Genomic DNA, 13,756 nt, shown 5'->3' on the forward strand with positions numbered 1-13,756 from the left:
ACTTGGATAGATGTAGTATAATGGCAGTATACTTTAGAACAGGATGACCTTTTCAGGATATTTGCTCTTATCTTAGTATAAGTGTGCTCTTTTTCTAAAGAAAACTTTTGCATTAGTTGATATCTGTAAGTAGAATTAAATGAGAAATGAAAATTGTAAAGTTTTCTGATGCATACGCTGGATTAAAACCATCCAGTTACAGCTTTCTGTGACTTTCTACTTAGCTGTTAACAGATTTCTTAGGAGCTAAACAGCTACTACTGTTTGCTAAATCAGTGCTCTTTTTGTACAATATTATGATTTAGCTCAGCCTCAATAAAATCTACATTTGATTTTTAGAATCTGTTTGTTACAGTCTGTAAACCAGCTATGTGTATACACACATACACAGTATTAGGCTTCATTTGGGGGGTTTTGACAGTTTATTTTATGTAAAAGATTCCTTTAAAGAAGTAATCTTTATTAATTTCATGTCTTCAGGGTCCCTGTGTACATGATGAAGAATCTGGCCTCTCTCAGACAGGAAAACCTGCACTTAAGGCCCTTTTGTATCACTGCCAATTCTATGAACATGTGAATCAGATGGTAAAACACTGTTACCTAGGATGTTATATGTTTGATTTGAATTCTTCCAAGGAAGACAACCTCATAATAGAAAAAGGTGGTATAACTGGTAGGTGATGTTAATGTAATCTTGCAGTATTTTAAACCTGCTTTAATAACTTCTAGTTTTGAGTAACTTATATCAAGTAATTCTTTCTAAAAATGGAACGGAACTTGAACATATAAACCATGAACTTAAATATGCTTTTAAGTCAAAATATTGCTCTAAGGATCTAAGAACAGATAAGTCACTGGTTTAACATATCTCAGAAAAAGTTCTGAGCTGTTATTTACATCTTCGAAAAGTTACAAATGGAAAAGATGTAATTGGTTCTGAGATACATTGTCTTGCAAAATATTGGGGGTGAAATACTTTTTACAGTTAGAATCGTAGAATCATAGAATGGTTAGAGTTGTAAGGGACCTTAAAGATCATCTAGTTCCAACACTCCTCCCCTAGGCAGGGACACCTTCCACTAGACCAGGCTGCTCAAAGCCCCATCCAGCCTGGCCTTGAACACTTCCAGGGATGGGGCATCCACAACTTCTCTGGACAGCCCATTCCAGTGTCTCACCACCCTCAGAGTTGTGACTTTATGACAGACCAGTACAATGACAGTTTAGGAAAAAGAAATGTGTGGACTGTTTCTGGGACTCCTATTTCTTGATGTGTTCACCTACAAAGATGCATGAGTGGGAGTGGACTGTATAATATGCTGAAGTTAGCTGCATTCTAAGACGGATACAGTTTAATTCACGGATTTATCAAATTTAATACTCAGATTGGATTGATTTATTTTTTTTAACCTCTGTATATATACCCTTGGAGTATCTCAGATCTAACTCTTATGTTGACTAATTGTTTTTCGAACAGTATTTCTAAGTCTTAGTATGATGCATTGTGGGAACCCCTATTCTTGTTCAAATATGTAGTATGAACTTAAGTTTGGAAAGGTAGGAAGTTCTTCAGAGAGCTCAATTAATAAAAAATGCTCAAGGGAGGGAAAACTAATAAGTTAATACTTCTTGGTTTCTTTCTTTTTTTTTTTTTTGTACCTACATTTCTGTATTTCCATCTTGTAAAGCTACAGATTTAAACAGTTCTCATAGGTCTGCTTCTGTTAAACTTATGTTGAAGAATGCTGTTTCCCCTACTAAGTTATGACTTTGACAGAACCAAGGAGAAGAAATATTCTTGGTTAACTCACTGAATTATCAGATAAATACGTCAGCAGTATACAAAATTCCAGCCATAAAAATCCTCAGTTTCTTCTGTGGCTCCTTTATTTATCTAGAAGTTTATTTTTTTCAGTCCAACACATTTCGTTCCTCTCATGGTCCTCTTTTTTGTGCCTTTTGGTAGTTCTGTTAGCTGATGCAATATCATATCTAAGAGTAGCTCAAACTCCAGGACTGTAGAACTTTTTTCAGTGAACAGCTTATATATGTTTTATCAGTTTATTGAAAAATAAATAAAAAAAAAGGTGTTTTTCCAGCATTTTTGAAATATGGGGAAGAATCATTTTACAATACTTCAGGAACAAGAAACTAAATTTTTGTTTATTTAAAAATGGAGGACAGGACAATGTTTGCTCCATCTCTAAAACTATATTGCTTGAAAGGCTTGTATGTCCTTCATTCATAGGTTCAGAATTGTGTTGTTTATCTCTAATGACCTGTTTCTGCTTTTTGATAAGTCCTTTGTCATCTCTTAATAGAATATCTCGCTTGGGTTTATCTTCCCGAAAATATTTTTGTCACTTTTTTCCTCACATTTTTCAGGAATATAAAAAGAACTCATCTGCAAAGTTATGTTAAAAATAAAATTAGTTATCTCAGTTTAGTAATTAGCCAAGATATGTATAGGACTTCTACTTTTGTGGGTTTTGCACTCAGAATCTGTATAATCTTTGTTGTTTTCTTTTCCATATATATGAAATCCTCAAAACCAGGACTTGCACTATAAAACTTTTGGCACTTTTTACTGTGAAACAGATTTACAAAGTAATTCTGTCTTCATTATATTTATGAATATGGGTTCTCTTGAAACTACTCCTCTTAAGATGTGAACTTGAAGTTTTTTGAAGAGCACATCTGTTCATTATGTTTGTGCTGTGAGACCCCAGTATCTTCAATACTTTTGTCCTATTACATTTTAAATAAAAATAAATCTGAACTATTTCAAACGACTAAAAGCTATGCTACTGCAGTTTGAGCAAAATGTAGCTTTTTCCAGACTATTTTATGTTGCAGCTGAAAATTGTATTTTATTTATTTTCTGTTTATTCAAGGGATTTGCTGGATAAGACTAATAGGTACAATGTGTGAAAACTTGTATTCTGAGCTTTTCGGAAGGATAACTGTGGCTGGCTACTTTTCTGTTTCACTGAAACAATACTTTGAAAAACATGTTATGCTCTCTGCTGGTCTTCTGGTAATGAAAAAGAAAACTTTTTTTTGTTCAATTTTGATTTTTATTCTTTTTTTTTATACTTTTCCTACAGATTTTGATGATTCTCTTAATCTTTGGAAGGCTCCATCCAGTCAAAGCCGATCTTCACATTCTCAGTCAACATCTGAAACTATGGTAACTTGCAGAGTAACCTATTTATTTTAAATATGAAGTTGTTCATTAAATGCTTTGAAGAAAATTACCACTCTTACAAAGGTATAAAAAAAAAACAACAAACAAACAACAAGCCAAAACTGAAATTAAACTGAAAATTAAAAAGCTGAAACTAAATTGAAACTTAGTCTTAAGTAGCTTTAATATGCTAAATAAATCTTTTATGGCTATTTACCTAAGCAAAAATAAATAAGGTAGCTTATCTTGACTAGTTAAATGCATAAGGCAGTACTGAATTCTGTAGCTTCTCACAGAAAGGCATATTCCCTAAAGATTACTTTGTAATTGGCTTTATTGACAAAATGCAGTCATCTCCATCTCTAGTTGTCGCTTCTGCTGTTTTTATCCAAACTGTCCTTTCAGAGTGAACCTATATTTACACTACACAGCTACAGAACTGGATCAATCAAAACCACAGAAGTACATTAGGTTAAAATTAAATTCTGTGTCATAATAAACTCTGGATTCTGAAAATGCTTTTATAAAATATGAAAGGGGCACAAGAGTTTGCAAGACCCAAAATAGACACGAAAAATATGAGAAAGCAGGTGGCTGCTTGAAAAATTTGTTTCTGGCTAGAATGATTACTGCAATGAAAGGCTGTAAACATATGCTGTCTTTCAAGATGGCAAATGCAAAGGAAGAGAAATTGAAATACATTCTTCCAGTTCCAGAGCAGATTTGCAACATCACTTCAAGCTGTGGAGGAAGCTTTTATAACATTCATTAGTTACCTGATAAAAATCATATATTTTCAAAGACTGCAGCATAACTCCAAGAAAACTCTTGACGTGTTCCACTGAAATCCATTTTTATAATTTTATATTTTCTTCAAAAATTTTTGATTAATGAATAATTATCTAATGTAATATGAAAGCCATAGTACCATAGCTCAGAAGTTCCTTTTCTGTTAGACAGGTGTGCTGATATGACAAAGCCTGATAAAGCACAACTCTTTACAGTATCTTTACTGTCTTATTTTATTGACTAAAATTGTTACGCCCAGTTTTGATGTGGATCATGATAAAAATAAAAACGTAGAAAAGCCAGTACTGAAATCTCGTCTCAAAATAATTCGCAATTATAATTTTTCCTTACTGTTTTTACTCTCTGTTGTAAATGTATTGCTGTCTAGTACTGTTACTGTTATCTGGCATGTTTTTAATAATTGAGGAAAAAGTATACTCCAGTTTTAAGCTAAAATTTATCTTTTCAGAAATTTTATTAAAGAGTTTGATTTTCATTTATCTAAAATAAACCCCCCCAAGAACCCTTAGGGTTATTTTAAACACAAATATGCAAATTTGAATATTTGAAACTAAAATAATTTAAAGTGCATGTACCTCAGGAAATAAAGCTAACATGAATATTGCTTAATAAACCACGTACATAATAATCTCACATTAATGAAAAGCAGTTGTTTCCAAATAGCTTTTTACTGAATAAATTGAGTACCAATTTCTTATAGGAATAAAAGTTGAGCAAATTTCATCTCTTTTTGTTCATGTTACTTGAGGGAAACGTTAAATTTCAGCAATTTGTATCAGGGTTCAGTGTCTAATCTACTTAAAGCTGTGCTTGAGCTCTCATGAAGAGTTGAAGAGTTCATTACATGAAATGTCTTCAGCTTCAGTAGCTTGAAAATAATTTGTAAACTACTAGATCAAATTAATGTATTTTTATTTATACGTGTGAAGTAGCATCATAGTTTAACATAAAGGAATAGCTTTACAATTCTATTTAACAAATGGACAACTAATTATTTAAAGTGGAAAGCAGAGTCTAATACTAAGAAACACTCATTTATATCAGTCTTTCAGATGTTGTAGACTTCATATTTGCTAAGATATATTCTTTTACAGCAAATGCAAGACAGTTTTATTCAAGTGTGGTTATTGTTTATTTTTTTTTCCTTCTTCCCCTGATACATATGAAGATTTCACACAAAAAATTTGATTGTCATTTATAGAAGTTAATTTAATTTCCATTTGTCCTTCATGGATATTTTTAGCAGCTGTAAACTCTTGTTTTTATTAACGAAGTTTCTTATCTTTAAAAAAATACCAGTGATGATGTTACAGATGATCGGTTTCCAAGCTGGAAGGAAAGATACAAAGGTCTGATTTTCCAATGCCAGTATTAATTAGGAGAAGAAAGACAGAGGAGGGGAACTGAGGCTAAATACAAACTGTATTTCAGAAAGCAATTAGTGACTATTAAGTGCCTATCTAGTAAAGTTTGGAAATACTTTTTGAAACTCAAACTTGTTCTGAAATCAGGCATTTGCAACTTATTCCTATATAACTTCACATTTTATGTTCCTACAGTTTATCCCGAAGCTTTCCATTTTGGTGTGTGAGAAAAAGAAATACATTTATGAAGTCATTACCAAAAGTTTGTCTCTAGTCTGTGTTGATGGTACCAGGAAGATGTAGTTACTCCAAGCCCACTAGATGGCATGCTTGCCCCGTCACAGATGAAAGGGAGTCTGCAGGTCTTAGTGAATGGAAAAATTTTTTGTGTGTGTATGGTGCAGATTTGATGACAAAAGCCACAAAGAATTGTGAGTTACCAGCTATCAGACCAAGTAGAATTGTTTCTATGGGAAGCTCTTCTCTAATATTTTAATAATGCTGGAAAAAAACAAAAACGTTCTTCTGACTATGTCCGTATACATTCATTTCATGAATGTCAGTCTAGGAAGCTGAAACTGCTTTTTGCTTCAGTAAACCACATCTTGAAGATCTTTGCAGAAGCAAAAGCGATATATTTTTACTGGATTATGTGAATTTCTTTTCTGTGAAGAGAAACGGTCTGCTGGCTTTTTTTTTTTTTTTTGATACTTGAAAATAGTTTTGACAATAAGAAAAAGATATTATTAGTTTTCTCTGTTTTTAGACTTAATGTAATCAATACTTTAATTGAGCTATCTTCTATCAAAGGCTGGTTTCACACAGGGTTCATGTAACCTTAAGTGAAAATAGTATCTAAATTACCTTTTGGCTTCATCTTTTTTTCTGTATCCACATTTTTTCTCCTAATTTGCAGAAAGTAAAACTGCGAAAATTAAAAAGCAAGTACATTAATAACAGCAGTTATTCTTTTTTTACTTCAGGATGTAAAACAGTCTCTCAGAGGTCTTGCAGAGGCCACAAGTACAATTTTGCCCATTTTATAGAGTAAAGAATGGCGATGTGGGAATGAAATCAATGATTCAAGGTCATGTAAAAGACAGCAGCAGGGCTGGATTGTCTGTGCTCTGTTAACTCATATGTACTACTCGTATGTAGTTAGTGTCTTTAAGATCTCAGTGATTACAGATTTTTGTCAAGTTTATTTTCCTGTAAACTGGAATGTGGCTACTGCAAAAAGTCTGGTTCTGAGAAGATTAAAAATCTGTGTCTTGTATAGAATTCATAGTTTAAACATTAACTCAGGTTATCATTACAGAGAACAAATTCTTATTTTAACCAACATGTTTGTTTTGTGTTTAGTACGTATGATTGAGAACACCAATCAGTATGGAAATACCAACTTGTTTCACAGTGCATAAATACACTAGGGCTGTACTGTGCCCAGGACAGCTTAGCAAAATGAGCAGTTGTTTAAAAACTTGAGCTAAAAATGGTGCAGGCTAAAGATCTACAGACATTTCACAGATAGCTTTAAGTCATGGCCATTCTTTTCCATGAAATCTTCTTGCTATTTTATAAAAATCTGTGCTTTATTTTCTGGAGCCATGGTTACCAGAGTGCTATACAGTTAAGTGATTTAAACCTTTGAAAAGAGAACTGAATAGAATTAATCACTGCAAGCCTATTAAAGCAATGCCAGAGGGATTTTTATACTAGAGGTTAAGAAAAGACCTTTTATTCATATCTAGTAGATAAATAGCAAAACCCTCACATTTCTCCTGTACCTTCCACTCGGACAAATTTTGTATTCTTTTGTATTAGTTCGAATCTGCAGTCATCATCTCCCCACACACACAACCCTTTCTTTTCCTCAGTTAACCCCCCTTCCAAAGTCCATTGTTTCAGTGTTAAGCAGCAGAACGCTTAATTGCTCCCCGAAAGAATACGGTGGCAGAAGTAAATATCCTTTACTAGATGCTATGTCTCAGGCACCCAGTTCATCCTTATCAAAGGTGATTTATGAAAGCAGTAATACCTTTTCTTTCCTGGAAGGCAGAGCATTGTGGAAACAACTCCATTGCGTTACTGTATGTTTTCAGTTAAGATAGCAGAAAATTTCTGGTTTTAACCCATGTCACACTGTGAAGCAATTACCAATAAATGTTCCGTTAGTGCAGGAAGCTGATATTTTTCTAGCCAGATAAAGCTTTTATTGATTTTTTTTTTTTTAACATATCTAAGACCTTATTTTTATTTCTTTGCCCAAAGTGTTTAGACAGTTTTAGAAGATGGAGAAAGAATTGTTGTGCAATGTAGAAGATATTATTTACTAATATGCGAAAGCTTGTGTAAAATCATAATATCTTCAAGATGATTCTATGACTCTCAAGCATAGTAAGAATTACTTTTAGGGCTTTTCTTACTGCAGAAGAGCCATATGGACTGTTAGGAGTTAAATTTGGGGTTTGTACTTTTTAAGAAAGTAAGTGATTTTCTTTTTTTGGCATTTATTAGAATGCTTGGAATTGAAGTATAGTGCAAAATAAATGCAGAATTTACCATGTGTCGAGATAGATTGATTTCCTCTAATATAAATAATGGATCTTAATAATTATTTAAATCAGCAAGCATGAAACTTTAAATAATTTATTTCAGTTGGCAAATGTGGGTTTTATTTGTATAATCTAAACAGAATTTGAATTTCAGTTGGTCGGTACAATTTGGTACTGCATTTTGCTAACAAGAAAATTATTTAGCCAAGCATGTCTTAGTGCTTGTGACTCAAGCTATACGTGAATCCTGAGTTTCAGACATGCATCCCAAATCTTGTCTTCTGTGTTGCAGTAACTCTCTGCCTTGAGGAGAAAGATTCAAGACTGTAGGATGAACAGTAGTGGGAGACCAGATGAAAACAGGGGAGAGAGGGGAGTTAGAACATTGAGATGGCAACCTTTTGCTCATGCAGGGGCTCTGGTCTCAAATGAAGATGTACTGATAGAAACCTAAGTGATGAGCGATGAGATGTGGGGCTAAACCTTCTAGGGGATGAGAAAAGACAAATTAGAGAGTTTCTGTAGCTCAAGATGCTGCTGTGTAAATCAAAGCCAAACCTGGAAAGCAGTGACCTAACTACAAGAATAAAATAGCTAGGAACGGAGTAATCCGTGATTTCCTCCCTCCACCCTTTTTGATTTTCCCTTAGTCAATATTCCAGCTGATATTCTAATAAAACTTTAAAAAGCAAAGCTTCGAAATATTTCAGTCTTCCTTAGAAAGCTCACTGTGAGGAAAAGTCTGAAAACATCCTCCTTCAAGTTGTGACTGTTTCAGGATTTCATTGGGTTCCCTAACGTTCTGTATTTTTTACACTGCATTGTGACTCTCTCGAAGAAAATGTATCTGATGTGAACTTTCCAGATAGAAAACAAAAAACAGAAGTGGAAAAGTGACCTGACATCGCAGATGCTTATTCCATACTCTGAAACAGGTTCCAGGTCTTGTCGCATCACAAAAGCATGTTATGAAGATGGACACTCTGGGTCTTCTGATCTCAAGCTTGTGGTTTTAAACACAGTAGCAAGAGCATTAAGAACTTTTGAAAGCATGCAAAATTAATAATATGATACATAATGTAGAATTGGTAGAAGGAGCATGGTAGTATGACAGCAAAATTATCTACTGTCATGTCAATATCTCATATCTTCACCATGAAATGAATACACGTAAGGATCACAGGACTAAGATAAGTACACGGAGTTGGAAAGACTTTGGAACTTCAACTTTGGCTGATGACTAATATGCTTGTGATATTTTTATCTGAGCATGTCCTGGTACAAATGGACAAGTGCTGATGTTCTCAGTAGAGCAAATAGTCCATGAAAAATTTGAGTTTAAATGCTTCAGTAATGCCTTTCTATCTTAGTCCAAATGTAGATTGAGTCAATTATATGGATGAAAAAGAAGGATGAAGAGGAGGAATTTCTAGTAAGATGGGCATTGATCAGTTTTTAACTGAAATGTTTCAGACTGTTCATATTGCACGTCTTTCAATAGTTTCAATTATTGGATATTTATAATTTTTATATGTACATATAGTGAGCAAAATCTAATTAAATGTGTTTTGAACAGTAATTTTTACATTGTTTTTGGTCTTGTGGGTTTGTTGGTTTTGGTGAGTTGGTGTTTTTTTTTCCCTCTTCCCCACCCCATTCTTCAAGCAAAATATAAGTAGAAGCCTGCGCTATAAAAGCTGTAATCAACTAGATCCCTTTATGTGTTTCTAGATTCGGTCTGTATCACCATCACTGGGGAGTGCTACTGAACTTCAGGCAATAGTCCCAACAAATTCAACCAGTTTTATTCCTGAAACTGTAGTTGATCGGCTTATCGCACAAGGTAAGTCAGACTTTGAGCTTGTATGCATAATGACGAACACAATGTGTTAGCCTGCCCATATTCCAGTATTTATAAATGCATATGAAGCTTGTGTATTGCTGGAACAATCACCATTGAGGCTTCTAGTGGTTGTTTTGGAAGACAAACATGAAACACTTCCTTCAAAATTAAATAGGGTGAAATACGTTTGACAGAAGTAATTGAAAATAGTTGCTATGACTTGAAATGTAACTCAAGACCAAGGTTCTATTCCTGTCATCTAGTCACCCTTTCAAAACATTCAATTTTGGTAAAGCTGTCATACATGTACATGCACGTGCTCGCACACACAGAGATGTGTATATACTTCTCTTTATATGTAGAAAGATTAAAATATATATAATGTAAAAAAAATAATAAAATGATGTATGTAGAGAGAGATATCTACAAATATAAAATATTTTTCTGCTAAGGAGAGAAGTGAAGATTTATATCTTCCCAAATTTACCGTTTATCTTTAATGATTATTAGTGCCTTGTAGAAAGAACAATTTATTTCAGAACTATTTTAAATAACACTTTTCCTGTAACTGATTCCTTGGTTGTTTTTTCTTGTTCCAGAATATACTGTTTTAAATGTGGAGGCAACTTGGATATTTTATGAAAAAGGAAAACCAATTTGTGTTATGCAACTGCTCCAATTAATCTTTTGTGGCTTTTTTCTTTTCTTTTTTTTATTAAACACATTCTAGGTCAAAGTGATACAACCACAACAGAATCTCCAAGTCAACACGATTCTCCCGTGTCTGCTACTCTGTCTAAACAGCGTGCTGTAGTCACACCTGCCCTTTTGTCAGCTGTTTGCAGCCTTCTGCACAATCTGCTGGTTGTCACACCAAAAGATACTGGAATTGCTCTTCAACAAGCACATTTGCTAACAGCTCTCAGCAGGTATGAGATCAATAACTGCTGAACTACAAACAAGGTGTAGCAATAGAGGTGAAAAGTTTGAAATGAGATCTACCAGTGTTTCTTATCAAAACTGTTAAATATATTGATCACTTCTTGCTTCTGAAGTGTTCAAAAATGGCTTTTTTTTTTTTTTTTTAATAATACAACCAACAAAAAGAAAAGAATTTGGACACCCCCCCCCAAACGGTAGTCATATTGGTGATGCCATTTGTGGTGTCTGTCTTCTACAGGACCACTGTGCTCCTCTGGTAATGTTTTAGGGTTTTGTCTAGATGGCCATTTAGTCATCTTTTTTGGAGGGGTAATTTTTTTAATATTTTTTTTTCTTTAGTAGAAGAGTACATTATATAGTCAGGTATTCAGAGTTGCAGATCATTTCAGTTCATTTTATCATTTTTTTCTCTTATTTGAATGGTATGCAATATTTTGAGGATGAGCCAAGGGCTGTCACACGAAAAGAGAGTAAAAAATGCTTGTGAGATTTGGGAAAGTATTGCATGATAGACCCTAGTGTTTTGTTTCTTTTTTAAAGAAGGAGCCTCTTCAAAATAGTCTTCAGATTGTATTTCATGTTTCCACTTGCATCGTAACAAATTCTTTCATCTGTAGAAAGTGTTTGGAAGTCCTGAAGTGAAGCATGAAAATTAGTTCAGTTCTTTTTAAGGTTTTCAAGAGCTTCTGTAGTTGCTATTCATGCTGCAATTAATGAAAAAAAAAAAAAAAAAAAACAAAAAAAAACCCAAAAAAAACACCACCTTGTTTGAATACAGTTTATGCTATTACAGAGCTGTTTATTCTTCTACAGCAAAGAAAATAAGCAATCAAATCAAACAATTTTTACTAGTGCAGTAACAGCCATTGGAATTTATGTTAGTCTATTTTGAAACAACTTACTGCTACTATAGTTGCTATTGCACTAGACTTACTGCTAAACCCCACTATTTTAAGAAAGTGCTTCATAATTTATTTTTACTCTATTTAAAATGTTCTCTTCTATTGAATGTTAAGTTAGTAGAATGTTTAATTGTTCAAGCATATTTCTAACCAACTTACTTTATTTTATTTTAGTCTTGTAAGTGCTAATCTGGTTGAGAGATGTATCTTGGAACTGAAAGCTCCATTGGGTCATCCATGTCATATAGAACATGTAAAAGTTCAGGTTAGAGAAGCATTTGTTACTTTATAATTTTTTTAAATTATTAAATTAATTATGTTTGCATAATCTAGATCCATTAACATAGTCCAGACATACTGCTATACAGTACTTTCATGTGAATCTCTGTGCTTTTGACAAGGTTTAAGAGAAACTAAAATGTCTTATATCCAACACAGAACAATTAATTTCCATATTAGACCTATACCTAGAACCATCAACCTGAAAATGAGAACAGTTGTGGGTTAAAAACACAAATTGAGTTTAGCAGTTACAGAAATAATGTCATAGAATTTCTTTGTATTGTATTGAAGTACAAGCCAGATACAGTTACTGACACATTTCATATTTATTTTCCACAACAAACCTGGCTGCTTTGCTTTATCTCTAATCCTGCAGACATTTACATAGTTCTCAACCAATTTTGATTTATACAAAGCTTATAGGGTTACTGCCAATGGAAATACTTTTGTATCAAATTTAACTCTATAAATATAACATATAGACCATACTATAGTCATGGCACAGCACCATTTTAAAGCTTCTGCTGCTCTGCGTTCAGATTTACTTTGAAGAAAGATACCCAGGTTATTAAGAAAATGTTTCTGCAGAAACCTTGTAAGAATAAATGAATAAATAAGTCAGGAAGAATTTTTTTTCCTAAAGCTTCAAATTGAGCTTATGTTTTCAGGAAATACAGATATTCGTCAATATTAATGATCATTTTTATATTTTTCTTTGTGAGCTTACAGAGAATACGATGCTGTACATATAATGAGAGTCATGACTTTCTCACAGTGAACTTTATTCTTTGCGACTAGAAAATTGATTTCATACATGTGTTTCCAGACTAGGAATTCTGTTTCATCTTCTACAGTAAAAATTAGGAGAACAATTTTTAATTTATATCCTATTATTTCTTTTAAGTGGTGTATATTAATTAAAAATGTTATGAATCAGTTGAGGTAATGCGAGTATTTAAATTTTAAAAAATAAATGTGGAAGGTGCAAATATGTGGATTTATTTAATATCTTTTTAAAAATATTTAACAGGTGTTATTACTACTTCAATACTTGTCATCTGTGTCCAGGCTTCTGAAATCATGTTTGTTGGTGGACTCTCAGCTTGTAATCCAGGATGAACTGTTGAAATCTCTTTTGGGAAATACCTTCTCGATTCTTGCCATTCGCTCCAAAGATGGGTTAGGTAATGAAGTACTTTGTTTCTAGTATAGCCAGGCAGAGGCAGGTCTTCATTTACATAGCACCTTCATTTAAACTGACAGTTATTGTCAGGCTTAGCTATCCAGGTTTGTGCACATGTGTAAATGGTTTGAATGTTTTTCTGTATTATCTTTGCAGATACCGAGTTAACATCTGTACTTCATGAAACATGGGTAGACTTTTTCAACCTTCTAGCTACATTATTGTGGAAGAGTGGCCAAATATCTTTTCCAGCTGTGACAGCAGCCCTTGCAAATCATTGTACAGCAATCATTGGTAATAACTATTCCCGGATGGGTTTTAACCTAGCAACTAGTGAAATAAATAAATAAATAGAAAAGAGGAGCATTCCAGTATAGATGCTATTAAGTAATTGCCAATGGCATATCCAGAATGAAAATCAAATGTATCCAAAGCTTGACTGACTTTTTCCCTTAATTGGATTTTTACAACTCTTTCTTATATCATCAGACTAAGTTTTGAAGTGCCAGACAATTTTAGTTTTGTTTGCATATATGCGTTACTGATTCCAGTTGTAAACCTTAACCAATTATGGCACCTGCGAGTAGAGCCTGAAATGATCCATCAGCACTGCATTTTTTTCCTTATATGTGTGTTTCGGTTTTTTTTTTTTTTAAATGTCTTACATAAAAGGAAAGCAAAGTTTTGA

The 13,756-nt window shown here is 33.3% G+C and overlaps 1 protein-coding gene across 1 annotated transcript in view; it reads left to right on the forward strand.

Moving 5' to 3' along the window:
- RTTN (rotatin) overlaps nt 1-13,756 on the forward strand; it is an 80,486-nt gene that overhangs the window by 45,647 nt on the left and 21,083 nt on the right. Inside the window, exons 33-39 of the mRNA XM_063326439.1 lie at nt 481-673; nt 3,108-3,190; nt 9,648-9,759; nt 10,490-10,688; nt 11,778-11,868; nt 12,916-13,069; nt 13,225-13,362. Of these exons, the coding sequence (XP_063182509.1) occupies nt 481-673; nt 3,108-3,190; nt 9,648-9,759; nt 10,490-10,688; nt 11,778-11,868; nt 12,916-13,069; nt 13,225-13,362 (970 nt within the window). The remainder of the gene's footprint in view (nt 1-480; nt 674-3,107; nt 3,191-9,647; nt 9,760-10,489; nt 10,689-11,777; nt 11,869-12,915; nt 13,070-13,224; nt 13,363-13,756) is intronic.

This window comes from Chroicocephalus ridibundus, chromosome 2 (genome assembly GCF_963924245.1).
Source record: "Chroicocephalus ridibundus chromosome 2, bChrRid1.1, whole genome shotgun sequence".
Classification (NCBI taxonomy): Eukaryota; Metazoa; Chordata; class Aves; order Charadriiformes; family Laridae; genus Chroicocephalus; species Chroicocephalus ridibundus.